The 12,713-nt window shown below is 29.5% G+C and overlaps 2 protein-coding genes and 1 non-coding gene across 4 annotated transcripts; 1 reads left to right on the plus strand and 2 right to left on the minus strand.

The window, feature by feature from the left end:
- Nucleotides 1-2,083: 2,083 nt before the first annotated feature.
- Nucleotides 2,084-3,973, minus strand: LOC110628656 (delta(3,5)-Delta(2,4)-dienoyl-CoA isomerase, peroxisomal). 2 transcript variants are annotated; one of them, XM_021775444.2, is made up of 3 exons: nucleotides 3,870-3,973; nucleotides 3,035-3,682; nucleotides 2,084-2,513 (listed from the first exon to the last, which is right to left on the minus strand). In XM_021775444.2, exons 2-3 carry the CDS (start codon nucleotides 3,669-3,671, stop codon nucleotides 2,323-2,325), a joined length of 828 nt encoding a protein of 275 aa, XP_021631136.1. In that variant the 5' UTR covers nucleotides 3,672-3,682; nucleotides 3,870-3,973; the 3' UTR covers nucleotides 2,084-2,322. The 2 variants fall into 2 exon arrangements, with proteins under 2 accessions (XP_021631136.1, XP_043805094.1); XM_043949159.1 differs by lacking the exon at nucleotides 3,870-3,973 and having other exon boundaries at nucleotides 3,035-3,767.
- Nucleotides 3,974-4,482: 509 nt separating this feature from the next.
- TRNAQ-UUG lies at nucleotides 4,483-4,554 on the minus strand. The gene has a single exon. It is a non-coding gene; the product is annotated as a tRNA-Gln (tRNA).
- Nucleotides 4,555-9,213: 4,659 nt separating this feature from the next.
- On the plus strand, nucleotides 9,214-11,454 carry LOC110627906 (bidirectional sugar transporter N3). The gene is made up of 6 exons (XM_021774293.2): nucleotides 9,214-9,555; nucleotides 9,991-10,027; nucleotides 10,119-10,329; nucleotides 10,425-10,586; nucleotides 10,694-10,813; nucleotides 11,037-11,454. The coding sequence occupies exons 1-6, from the start codon at nucleotides 9,504-9,506 to the stop codon at nucleotides 11,319-11,321; spliced, it is 867 nt and encodes a 288-aa protein (XP_021629985.1). The 5' UTR covers nucleotides 9,214-9,503; the 3' UTR covers nucleotides 11,322-11,454.
- Nucleotides 11,455-12,713: the final 1,259 nt, after the last annotated feature.

A 12,713-nucleotide genomic window follows, 5' to 3' on the forward strand; every position in this document is an offset into this window, starting at 1 on the left:
AGCGGGCATAGTAAGTATGGTAAAGAATAAAGGATAGAACAGACTAAAAGGATCCAAGTGAATGGAGAAACTATAGATTAGTGGGAAACTTGGTAAAGCTTTGACTTTTACAACAATCTAAAAGGATCCAAGTGAATTATGAAAATGGTCATCGTCAGAATCTCCAAAATAGCTCTGATCATAAAATAAAAGAAAAAAATTTTTTTAAAAAAAAAGAAAAAAAAAGAAAGAAAGAGTAGAAGAATACACTAGAGGATTGTGGGTTTATGGTCATTGTTGTATATGTGTGTGCTTTCTGTTGTTCCTCATGGCATTATTGTGTTCCATTCGTTATTTTCATTATCCTTTCTCTGCGTCATCCATCCTTTTCTTCTACCTCTTTCTTTGCACTCCTTCTACCTTTTTGTTTTAACTATACACTTTGTCCACGACAAAAAAAATAAAAATAAAATAAATAATAAAAATATTCACCTTGGTGTATAGTCTTCAATTACTTCTTTATTATAAATTTTAAGCTTTGATGAATGAATATTGTAATGATTTTAGATTTATATAGATTTTTTTTTATTAAACTTGAGTAGATTTATTTTTATAGAAATTTAGTTGGTATTTATTTATGTTTCTATAATTACGCTTATACTTTTTTTTTTTTTTGAAATGGGATTACGCTTATACATTTGTTAGTTATTTTTTACTTAATTTATTTATCTTTTTATTAAAATTCAGTTATATGTTGTGACCTCATTTAATATTTTAGTTTTATTATATTAAGAGAATTAGGAAATCAAATAATTGTACTAATAAAAATTTGAGTTAATTTAAACAGACATAAATTTTATTTAAAATATAAATATTCATTATTATTATTAATTGATGACAAAATAATAAGATAAAAATAAGATGCATTAAAATTATGGACAATTGCTCAGTAATACGGTTTACTTTTAATTAGTTTTAAATATGAAACTATATATATAAAAACTAAAAACATATTAATTAATAGTGCTAATAAAACTAATCAATTTTATTTAATATATATTTTTTCAATTATAATTCATAAGTTATGGATGTATATTAATTTTATTTAAAATATACATTATAATAATAATAATAGTTATTATTATTGTTAATGATGAAAGTGTACATATTTATTATTATTATAGAAATTATGAAGTCACATCCCTTAAAGATAAATCAAAAAGGAAACTAAAGATGGCGACAGGGATAACTGAATTTAGAGGCAGAATCTATCATAAATATATGTTTACCCTCACATAATCCTCCTTTTATAATCCAACAAAATTAATACAATTGATTTTATTTCTAACAATTTTTTTATTTAAAATTTTAAAAAAAAAAACAAAAATTTATTTAAATTATATTTTTCCATAATGAGAAGTAAGATTATATGTTAAACATCCATAAGACATTGAATTTATAAAATATAATCCCCCATACTTTTTATTGGAGAGTGTGCAAGGCCAAGGCTGCAAGCCGCTTTGATTCCTTCTTGTGCAGTTCATATGTAAAAAGTTAGGTTATCTGGTGTAAAAGGTATGAAAAGAGACATGGACAATTTCATGATCCAAAAACAAAGCATATATCATTTGACACTTGAAGCAAAAGCAAGGTAGCTATATTGTAGTCCACCTTGGATACTTATCTTTCTGCACATCCCATGTCACTAAGCATTTATCTGTTTCCATTTCTTACACATACTTTAATGATACAAGTAATTGATAGTAGCTAATGTGTTGGAATAAATAGAGCATTGAAGAGATATAAAGGACAAGCACTAACAAAAATTATGAGGTGTGAGTCATGAGCAGGTACACTTATCTTTTCCCTTTTTCTTCTTTCTTTTCCACCATTTGTATTTGTCGACCATGATTTCCAATCCCTGGAACTGAGTTTTTCAAAAGTGCACTGTTTAAACATGATAATTTGTGACCATGACAGAATGAAATTACTATGAATTCAATCTGACCTGTAGAACCACAGTTCAGTCTTCTCCATGAAACTCTGAAGTGATAGCCAGCACTTCTCTTTGAAGTGGTGGAAGCTCAGTCGTCAAAATCCAATAGGAATAACCAATGTTCTGATATATCATCTGCATTAATTGATATGAAAATACAGTATACAATCAGGGCTATTACAGTTATAGTAAGAATATCTGACAGAAAATACAGGATCCTTTACAAAAATGATAAAGAAATATATCCTTTATTTGTGGTCAACACGCACCACTTATTCTATTTGCTAAGGGGGATGGGAAAAAGAACAAAAAAAGTGCAGTTTCTAGCATAAGCCATCAAGGCAAAGTTAAAGCTTGGCAAAGACGGGGTTTCTTTTCTGGATATGTGCTTTTATAGCCTCAGTTAGATCATCAGATAAAAGCATAGCAGAATTCCAAGTTGCAACATAATCCAGTCCTTGTTCTACATTTAAGTCCCTGCTTCTTAACAGGACAGCTTTTGTCCCAATAACAGCAAGAGGAGACTTTGCAGCTATCCCTGCTCAAATCACAACAAACTATCTTTCAGTTGCTCAGAAAATAACAATTGATGTAAATGCTAAGTTAGCTGATTCAAATAAACATCAAAAAGAATTAAAAATAAGACCTCCCCAGATACATCTACAACTAATCTAACCAAATACCAACCATCTACAGGGCATCTCCAATATTTTCCCACAAAAGGCATAAGTGGAAACTATAACGTGCAAGATAAAACCACATCGGCATTCATTCCACTAGGCTAAATGACAGCAACTCAGTGATTGAGGTTGTAATATGTTGCAGTATTGACCACGAAATCAAATCCCACCAAGGACCAAGCATACGTATATGCAATCATTTGCTTGAGTAGCGTATAGTCTCACAGTACATACAATCAAGAATTCGATTCAAATGCTATGAACATTCAAATTCTTATTTTATAACAAAAACACTAGGCAATATTTATAGTTATTCGCTTTAGAAAAAGTTTAAATATTCTATAATTCTATAGAGATAAGGATGAAAATAGCAACTTACCATCGGCAATAAGTTTGACGCTCTCATCCAAATCCTCTTTGGACCCAAAAACCCGAGATACCAGACCCAACTCCTTGGCCTGTTGTCCCGAGAATCTCCGACCCGTCAAAGCCAATTCCATCGCGTTACCATACCCGACAATACTGGGCAGCCTCTGAAGCGTCCCGAGATCTGCCGTGATCCCTAAATCCACCTCCTTAACAGAAAAAAATGAATCTTGAGTACAAAACCTAATGTCACAGGCGGTCACAATATCAACACCCCCGCCAATACACGCTCCGTGTATACTAGCGATCACCGGTTTCCTACAGCGCTCGATCGCAGTGATCGCATCCTGTAAGAATTTGATCTCTCGTCGGAGTCTCTCGTTGGCACGGCCTCTGTCGCTGGACGAAGAATGGTCGGTGATTAAGTTTAGTGTTTTGAGGTCGATACCAGAGCAGAAGTGATCACCAGCTCCACAGAGGATAATGACGCTGGCTTCAGGGTTCTGGTCGAGAGAAGATAGGGCGAGGGGGAATTCAGTGAAGAATTCGCGTGAGAGGGCGTTGCGATGAGACGGACGATTAAGGTACAAAAGGAAGACTCGCGAACTTGGGGATTTTTGTACAATCTGTAGAGTTCTGTATCGCTCCATTGAAGATTTCACTGAATGAGATAGCAAGCAAGAAAATGAGAGAAAGTGAAGGAAAAATCGAAGACGAGAAGCTAACAAAAGGATAAGGGAGAAAAATAATTATATTAATTTTTATATTATATTAAAAATTGAAAAAGAGCTAAATAAATTTGTAAAATTATTTTCTAACAACAACTAATAAAGCTTCGTACTCCTAACCCTCTGTGAAGATCCTAGGAACTTGATGCCATGATTAAAAAATATTTTGTTGCTTGTGTCTGAATCGTCATTTTTAGTTTCTTTTGTTCTCAGTCATGTTAATGGATGTGTTAATGCTGTGAATCGTCTTAAAATTTTTTCAAAGTGAAGTTCAACTTTAATATTAAATAAACTTTAAATTTCAAAAAATATAAATTTAGCTTATGAATTTAAAAAATAACTTTCAATTTGGTATTTATAAACATTAAAATTATAAACTAATAGATCAAATAAATTAAAATATTGCAATCTAATTCTAATTTTAAAATTTTATCATATATTTTTTAAAAAAAATTTGTTAAACATGTAATAAAACTCCTCATTGCTTAATAAATATATGGATTGCTTATCAATTTCTTTAGTATAAAAGAGGACTAAATATTCTAACATAATAGAAATTAAACAAAAACATAATAAATCAATGTAAACTAAAATCATTTGAAATATTCAAACTATAAAATCCAATCATGAAAATAAATTGAAAGGAAAAACAGAGAATTACCTTTTTGATATTTCACAATAAAATGAAAAATTAATGTTGAATTTATATAATAAATAAAATTAAATATAGGTAAGGTCCTACCGGGAGTCGAACCCAGGTCGCTGGATTCAAAGTCCAGAGTGCTAACCACTACACCATAGAACCTTGATATCGAAAGCACGATCATTAAATAATTGTTACGGCCTTTTTCTTATTTCGTTTTTGATTGCCAAGAAATTTGAAATTTTCAACTCGGACAAATTGGGCCTGACCAGCTGACTGGTACTTAATAAGATCACTTGCAACAACACTTCACTATATTCACTTCGCATTATGCTTTTAACTATTATAATAAATAAAATTATGGAATATTTATTATTTAATTATTAAATATTATTATTATTATTATTAATAAATTAATTTTTATATTTTTAAAAATTTATTAAATTATTTTTTATTTTTTTCTCCATTAATAAAATATTTTTTTCATTTTTTATTAAAAATAAATAGAAAAAAATTTAAAATTTAATTTTATCCTCAATAAATTTTTTATTTAGTCTAAAAATATTAAATTAATCTTTATATTTTTAAAAATCTATTAAAATTTATTATTTTTTCGTTTGACACGCGTTTACAGTTTTAATATGTACATAAAGTAAAAATACAAAAAAAAAGTCAAATGTAGAGATAAATGCTCTCTTAGTCATCATAAGTTTTTTAAGGAAAATTAAGGATAATCATGATGCCGATGATGTAAGAAAGTTGGTGTGTTTAAAAAAAAGTCAAATGTAGAAATAAGCGTTCACTTAGTTATCATAAGTTTTTTAGGAAAATTAATGTTAATCATGATGCCGATGATGTAAGAAAGTTGGTGTGTTTTCTAAATTTAAAATCATGTAGTAGGAAAAAAAAAATTAAAATAAAATCAATGAGAAAAATTTATGTAATTTTTATATATTCATAAAAATTGGCTATAATAAAAACTTTAGTTTTTAAAATTTATTTTCATAAAAATAAAATTCACTCATTTATGATTGACTAATTTTATTACTTTATGAGCTTTAATTTTATACCGAAAATATAATTTGTAATTACTGTAATTTTTAGTAGGTTTAAAGAATAAAAAATACAAAAATTAAAAGATTTATCAAAGTACATCCAAATTGTTAAAATAAATTATTTTTTTTAATTTAATATAATTCAATTTAGTTAATATGGGTTTGTTTTAATATTGATTACTCCATTTTTAATGATGTTATTGCAAATTAATTTTGCAATATTTTTTAGATTATTTGTGATAAAAAAAATTTGCATGAGAAATAAAGATCCTAGATGTGTGAGAATTCTTGATATCTACTTATTATATTAATAAAATTTTATTAAACAAAAAGCGATATCAATCCAAATAGAAAGATAATAATACCTAATAAATTCTGTAGCCAAAGTATGAGCAGTTAGAGTGACATTACGACGAATCAATCTAACAGAAATATCAGTTCTAGGGTCTAATAAAAATTTACAATCATTCAAAATTAAACCCCTGCATAAGATAGTTTGACAAAGTTGCTCTCCTTTTTTTTTCATATCTCGAACATAAATCATTAAAGTCTCCAGAACAAAGTTACGGAAGAGAGGTTCTACAAGATAAAACTCGAATAAGGTTCTAAGACTAACGTCGTCGTTGTGATACTGGAAACCCATAATAACTAGTAAACCTCCATTAAACATTACCTTTCGAAACAATCGAATCAATAAAATTTAAAGAAAAACCAACCACAGAAACAGACACATAACTCTTTCACATTAATGAAAGGTCTCATCCCAATTCTTGTTTATTAATTGAGAAGCAACTATCAAAATGTAAAAAATTACGAAAACATTTCATACGAGAACTAAAAGTTTTTGTTTCTATCAAAAATAAAATGTCTGACTTATAATTAGTAACCAAATCGTTTAATGCATTGACTATTCGAGAATTGCCGAGTCCTCAGCAGTTCCAACACAGAATGATCATTACTTTCGGCTATCCCGACCTTTGACGGGATGAGCCGCTTCACTATTGCCTGTCAAATTAACATTTGCAGGGATGTTGTTAGAGGCATTTTGTTGAGAGGAAAGAAAACCTGTAATAACCTGTAACCGAATCAGATATTTTTTTGCCTCTAATCTTATACTAGATACCCCTCTAAAATATGCTATAAATCTGCCAAATAGATCTGTAAAAGTTGATTGAATTGTATGTGAGAAACACCCCATACATAAATCATAAGTGACGATCGGAATATTTCTGGAGTTCTTAAAAGGGACAACAATATTTTTTTTCTCATCGATAGTCAATAGATCGTTTCCACAGAAAAGGAGAAAGAAGAAGTTAAATTTAAGAAATAGAAAAAGGAGAGAGTATCGAATCACAAACGGATTACAGAGAAACTTAAATTTTAATTAAATGTTTAAGTATTTATTATTTATTAAAGGGAATAAACCAAAGTATTTAATGAAATTATGCAACAAATCAAGCCAAATATCCATCACAGAGCTCCACCTTGCACGTAATCAAATATTTTCATTTCCACCTCAATTACATTTTGTTTTTTATTACAAATAATTTATTTTATATTTAATAAAATTATAATTTTAAATTTGTTATAAAATAATAAGTAAATCAATAAAATTATAATCTATAGTTTTATTAATATCATAGATTATAATGTTAAGTTTTATTTTTTTAATTATTTAAGTACAATTGGTTGTGACTATTTAATTGGCCACAAAAATTATGAATATTATCCAACTTTGAATCTTACTATGCAAATTCCACAAAATTCTCAACACTGCCTTCGCTTTACCCCACAACCCCAATAATTATAATATTTGGTAGCAAAAGCCAACAAAAAAGAAGATGAACATGAAATTTGATACTTAGCTAGGAATTCAAACACAGCCATATTTTCAATTAAAAAAAAAATAATTATTTCAGGTATGTAGTGTCAATTTGACTGAAATTTGATGGCTAGCTTTGGATCCTGTTCTAATATCTCTCTCTCTCTCTATATTATTTAATAATTCAATTATAGGAGATGTCTCTAGATTTATCAAACTCTCTCAATTATATTGAGTATACATGGTGTCTCATGGGGTGCCACACTTGAATGTCCTTTTTCATGTTTTTATGACAAGTGTCAGGCTCACATTAGTTTTCTTTTACATACCATGTATTTAAAATTTTCAATTTTTAATGTACTCAATGAAAGAGACTCTTCTCATTTATTGTTGGATTTACAATTCATGGTTCCTTTCCCCCTTAATCATTGAAATTGCAACTATAGATTTTAATCTTTAAAGATAGTGATAGTGCATTTTCTTACATTTTTTTCAATACCAGACAAAATCTTGGATTTTTTTAATTAATTCAACTATACCCTTTTTATTTCTTCAACTAATAATGTAAAATTCAAAGTGTGTTATACCATTTTAATGGAATTTTTTTCATTTCATTTGAGATTCTTACTATATAACCTAAATTTGAAGAAATTATGCAATAAACATTTATATTTAGAATATTCATTGATTAAATGAATGTTGATTTATCCCTAAATTAGAGTCATATATATTAAATTTAAACTTTTAATTTAAATTTATATCATCTGAATTATCATTAAAAAATTAAATATAATTTTAAAGTACAAGATACACTCTATTTAGTTTATATAGTATTATTTGAGCTTATTTAATCTTTAAATAATAGTTAAATTTAAACCCAAAAATAAAATTTAATATTTTTAACCTCTATTATATATTTCAAAAATCAAATTTGAATATCCCCTATAGAATCACAATTGAAATCTCTCCTAAATTTGAAGGGCAATCCCAAGAAAGATGTGAAACCAACCCAGTTTAAAGAGAATTTTAAGAATACCAAAGTGAAAAGAAATCCAATTTAACTCATGACACCGATGATTCCAATAGCTATAAGGAGAAAAACCCATGAATAGAAAAGCTGTCAAGCTGTGATGGATTCCACCTAGCAATCCCTAAAATCAAATCCCAACCATAGATGAAAAAACAACAAAAGAATATCAAAAGAATAACACCCATCATTATTGTTTACATGTCATGTATTTTGTCATTGCTTTGCCTCGCTATAACTGAAAAAAAGAGTATTTTTTTAGGGATTAAAAAGCAAAAAAGGGCAACAATCTTCCTCTATCACACGGCATTTGTAATATAGCAAAAATCACTACACTATCAAACAAGAAACGGAAAACAGAAACACAGAGTTAGAGAGAGAACTTCTAGGGCTTACGTGTGCTTTGTTTTTTTTGGGGGGGGAGAGAAAAAACAGAGAGAAGATAGTAGAGAATAAGAGAAACAGCTAAAAAGGTTATTCAGAGTTTGGACAATTCTTCACGTGAATTAAGCTTTAAGCATGATACAGCCTTGCTATTTTTTAGTAACGTAAAAACCCTAACTCCTCTCTCCATTGATCTGCTCATCACGCTCTTCCTCAGCGAGTTTCTTCCCATCTCTGGAATTTTTCATTTTATAACTAACATTTAACATCAAAATAAACACTTGGGTTGTCGTCATTATTAGCAGATAACAAGAATTAAACGTAAAAGATTAAAACTTTCTATATTCATTACAAGAAAGACAAGTATGTAAAAGAGATGAATCTAGTTAATTAAGCTGTAAGAAGTGAAAGTTTGGAATTATTGGCACGCGGTGTGGGGGCACGTGGGTGAGTTATATGTGGTTGTGTATTAAGAATGATTTTATGCTACGCTACCTATTAAGACTCCACTTGTCATGCAACAAGAATGAGTTCAATACGCACACTTTCTTCTCTTCTATAATGCATACCAATATTAGAAGTATTCGTATTTTTTTATTTTCTTTTTTCTTTTCCTTCTCTATATATATATATGCATATGAAAGAATGGATGCTTCAAGCAGCTTCATTGCCTCAACATCCTTCAGTATTCTCTGCATGAGATTGAGGGTTTTGTTCATAGAAAGCTAGGGTTATTGCTTGAGGCCCTGCTTCTCCTTAGAGAGAGAGAGAGAGAGAGAGAGTGATCAGATCAAGTTGTGTGGTTAATTATTTTACTTGGAAGATGGCAGTGATGGACACTCACCATCCTTTGGCATTTACATTTGGCATCTTAGGTATGTATATACACTTGGCTCTTCCTTCTCTTGAAAAGAAAATCATTTGAATCCTTCTCTTTCTGTCACTTGCTTATGTTTTCCACTGCTCTTTCTTCTTAAATTGTCATATATATATAATTTGGTCATAGTCCCTTGCATCATCATCATCATCATCTTCTTCTTCTAGTTCTATGCCTTGCAAAGTAGGAATTCATGGCATGCAGTTAGCACTTGCTTAAGCAATCATATCAAAAAAAGAAAATAATTGTTTTATCATAATTAATTTGCACTTATTAAGTATTAATGCTAAGAAGTTACAAGCCACTTTCCTTATTAGCAAATACTAATAAATAGCATTATTAAAATATGTTGATCTAAAACTTCATATATAATTGTGTTTAATTACATTTATGGATGATTACTAATTGATATCTTTTTTATTGATTATGATAGGTAACATCATCTCAGTCATGGTGTACCTGGCTCCAATGTGAGTATAAAGGTTTTTTTTTTTTTTTTTTCATATGCTTGATTATTATTTGTGGGAATTAGGAAATTAATTTAGCTAATTTACATTTCAGGCCAACATTTTTGAGAATTTACAGAAAAAAATCTACTGAAGGATTCCAATCTCTGCCTTACGTTGTGGCATTATTCAGTTCCATGCTTTGGCTCCACTATGCAATGCTCAAGGGAGATGCTTTTCTTCTTATCACCATCAACACATTTGGATGTGTCATCGAGACTATATATATTATCTTGTATATCACTTATGCTACAAAAGAGAACAGGGTACATACATAATTTCTTAATTAATTAATTAATTAAATAAATTAATTGTAATCAAGGTCCACTAATTGTTGATTATTGAATTGTGGGCTATGCAGATCTCAGCTTGCAGACTTCTTCTTTCCCTGAACATGGGTTTGTTCTCTTTCATCGTCATCATCACACATTTTGCAGTGAAGTATTCAGTTCGTGCACAAGTTCTTGGTTGGATTTGTGTTGCTGTTTCTGTCAGTGTATTTGCAGCTCCATTAAGCATTGTGGTGAGCATTCATTAATACCAAAAACGAAGAAAATTTTTGGATTATTTTCGTCATTAATTCTTGAATCTTGATGATCTTCTCTTTTAACCTTTTGCTTTTGCTTTCAGGCACAAGTTATTCGAACAAGAAGTGTTGAGTTCATGCCATTCAATTTGTCATTTTTCCTTACAATAAGTGCAATTATGTGGCTTGCCTATGGCCTTTCCACCAAGGACTTGTGTGTTGCTGTAAGTGATTCTCTATCTTTATGGCCTATTCGACAATACTAGCAATTTTAATAACGATTAACAAGTTTCGTAGATGGTAGTTGTTCTGCAAATGGTCAGTCAACCTCTAAATACCAGTCAAAACGCTAAATATTACCTTAAAAGTAGTTGCCGAACAGGGCTTATATGTTTCATAAATTTCAACCCAACCATTTAATTGATTGTTTTGTTTTTGTTTGTGTAGCTTCCAAATGTATTGGGATTCATCTTGGGGATACTTCAGATGCTGCTGTATGCAGTGTACAGGAAAGCAAAGAAGGTGGTTATGGAAGAAAAGCTACAAGAACATTTGAAGACAATTGTGATACTAAACACATTAGGGAATTCAGAAGTGCATCCAATGGATGTTCAACCAACTGAACTCAAAGAAGATGCAAAAGAACATGAACAAACACAAGAAGACAATAATGAGAAAAGCTTGGAAACTTCAAATGAAGATGACCTCCACCCAAATGAAAATGCAGTTTGATTAATTCTCGTAGATATGTGTATACGAGTGGCTCTTGTTAAAAGAGTCCTCGAGCCATAAAGGTTCCCTTTACATTCTGTATACCCTTTCCTTTACATGGATGTATTAGCATAAAAGCAAATGTTTGGTTTCAGATTTTGTTTATTATTTTGTTTTTCAATGAAATAATAGAAGAGGAACCAATGATCTTTGACAAACTGATTCTGAATTCATATTTAAAACTGTGAAATTATTTGAAAAAACTGAAACTTTATCCGAATGAAAGAAGTGGACCAATCAACAAAGTGATTAGTGGAAACAGATTTAACAGGAGGGTATCTTTAAAGTGAGGGAATTGAAGTAGCAGTCTTTGAATGGTCTGTGTCAAGCTAGTCTGCATTTGAATAGGTTCATGCACGTTTAATGGCTTGGCTGGCTGGCTGGCTGGCCTGCTCAATCAGTAGATTTTGGCAAGTTTGTAGACGTGGTGGCTACTACGTGTAGAAGGTTCCAAGCCTAGCTTCTTATGGATATTTTTGTGGTCAGAAAAACATCATGACTCATATTATTTATTTTTTTTAAAAAATCTTTTGACGGGTAAGCTCTGCTTTCCGTACGTTAGAATTTCTTCTTTCTTTTTCTTTTTTTTTTTTTTCCTTCCAACTCCAATCGTGCATACATCGATTTCAATAACCAAAATGAAAATTACACTTCCTAATTAAACTCTTAGTCAATATGAAAATGATTAAATGCTATAATATTGTTGTTTTAGTATTTTTAAGATAAAAAATATATAAATTAATTATTATTATTTCAGAAAATTCAAAATTATTTCTAAATATATTTGATTGGTGGTGAAACCGATTTCAAGTCAAGTTCAACTATTTTAATTTAAGATTCAGGAGTAGAATTGAAAGATATTTGACTTCAGTTTTTATTTTATCTTTGAATATGCAAAGTTTATCTTTAAACTGTAAACCAAATCAATCCAAAAAAATTAGAAATAATCAATGTTTTGAAGTAGTGAAGGTAAATAATTAAACATTTAAGATTCAGAGATTTAATAAATATATTATTGAATAAATATAACAATGTTAATAATTTTGTTTTATTATAATTAATTACTAAAATAAATTCAATTACATTTTAACATTTCAAAATATTTTAAAAAATATAATAAATAAAAAATTAAAATTTTAGAATATATAAAAATAGAAAATAAATATTAATAGTAATTATAAATTATAGAAATGTGGGATACGCATGCAGATCTCAAGTTCAGACTTGTTCTTTCAAAGAACATGGGTTTGTTCTCTTTCACCATCATCCTCCTCACACCTTTTGCAGAGAAGGATTCAGTTGGTGTCCAAGCTCTTGATTGGATTTGTGTTGCAGTTTCTGTCAGCGTTTTTG

Source organism: Manihot esculenta, chromosome 12 (assembly GCF_001659605.2).
Source record: "Manihot esculenta cultivar AM560-2 chromosome 12, M.esculenta_v8, whole genome shotgun sequence".
NCBI classification, from domain to species: Eukaryota; Viridiplantae; Streptophyta; class Magnoliopsida; order Malpighiales; family Euphorbiaceae; genus Manihot; species Manihot esculenta.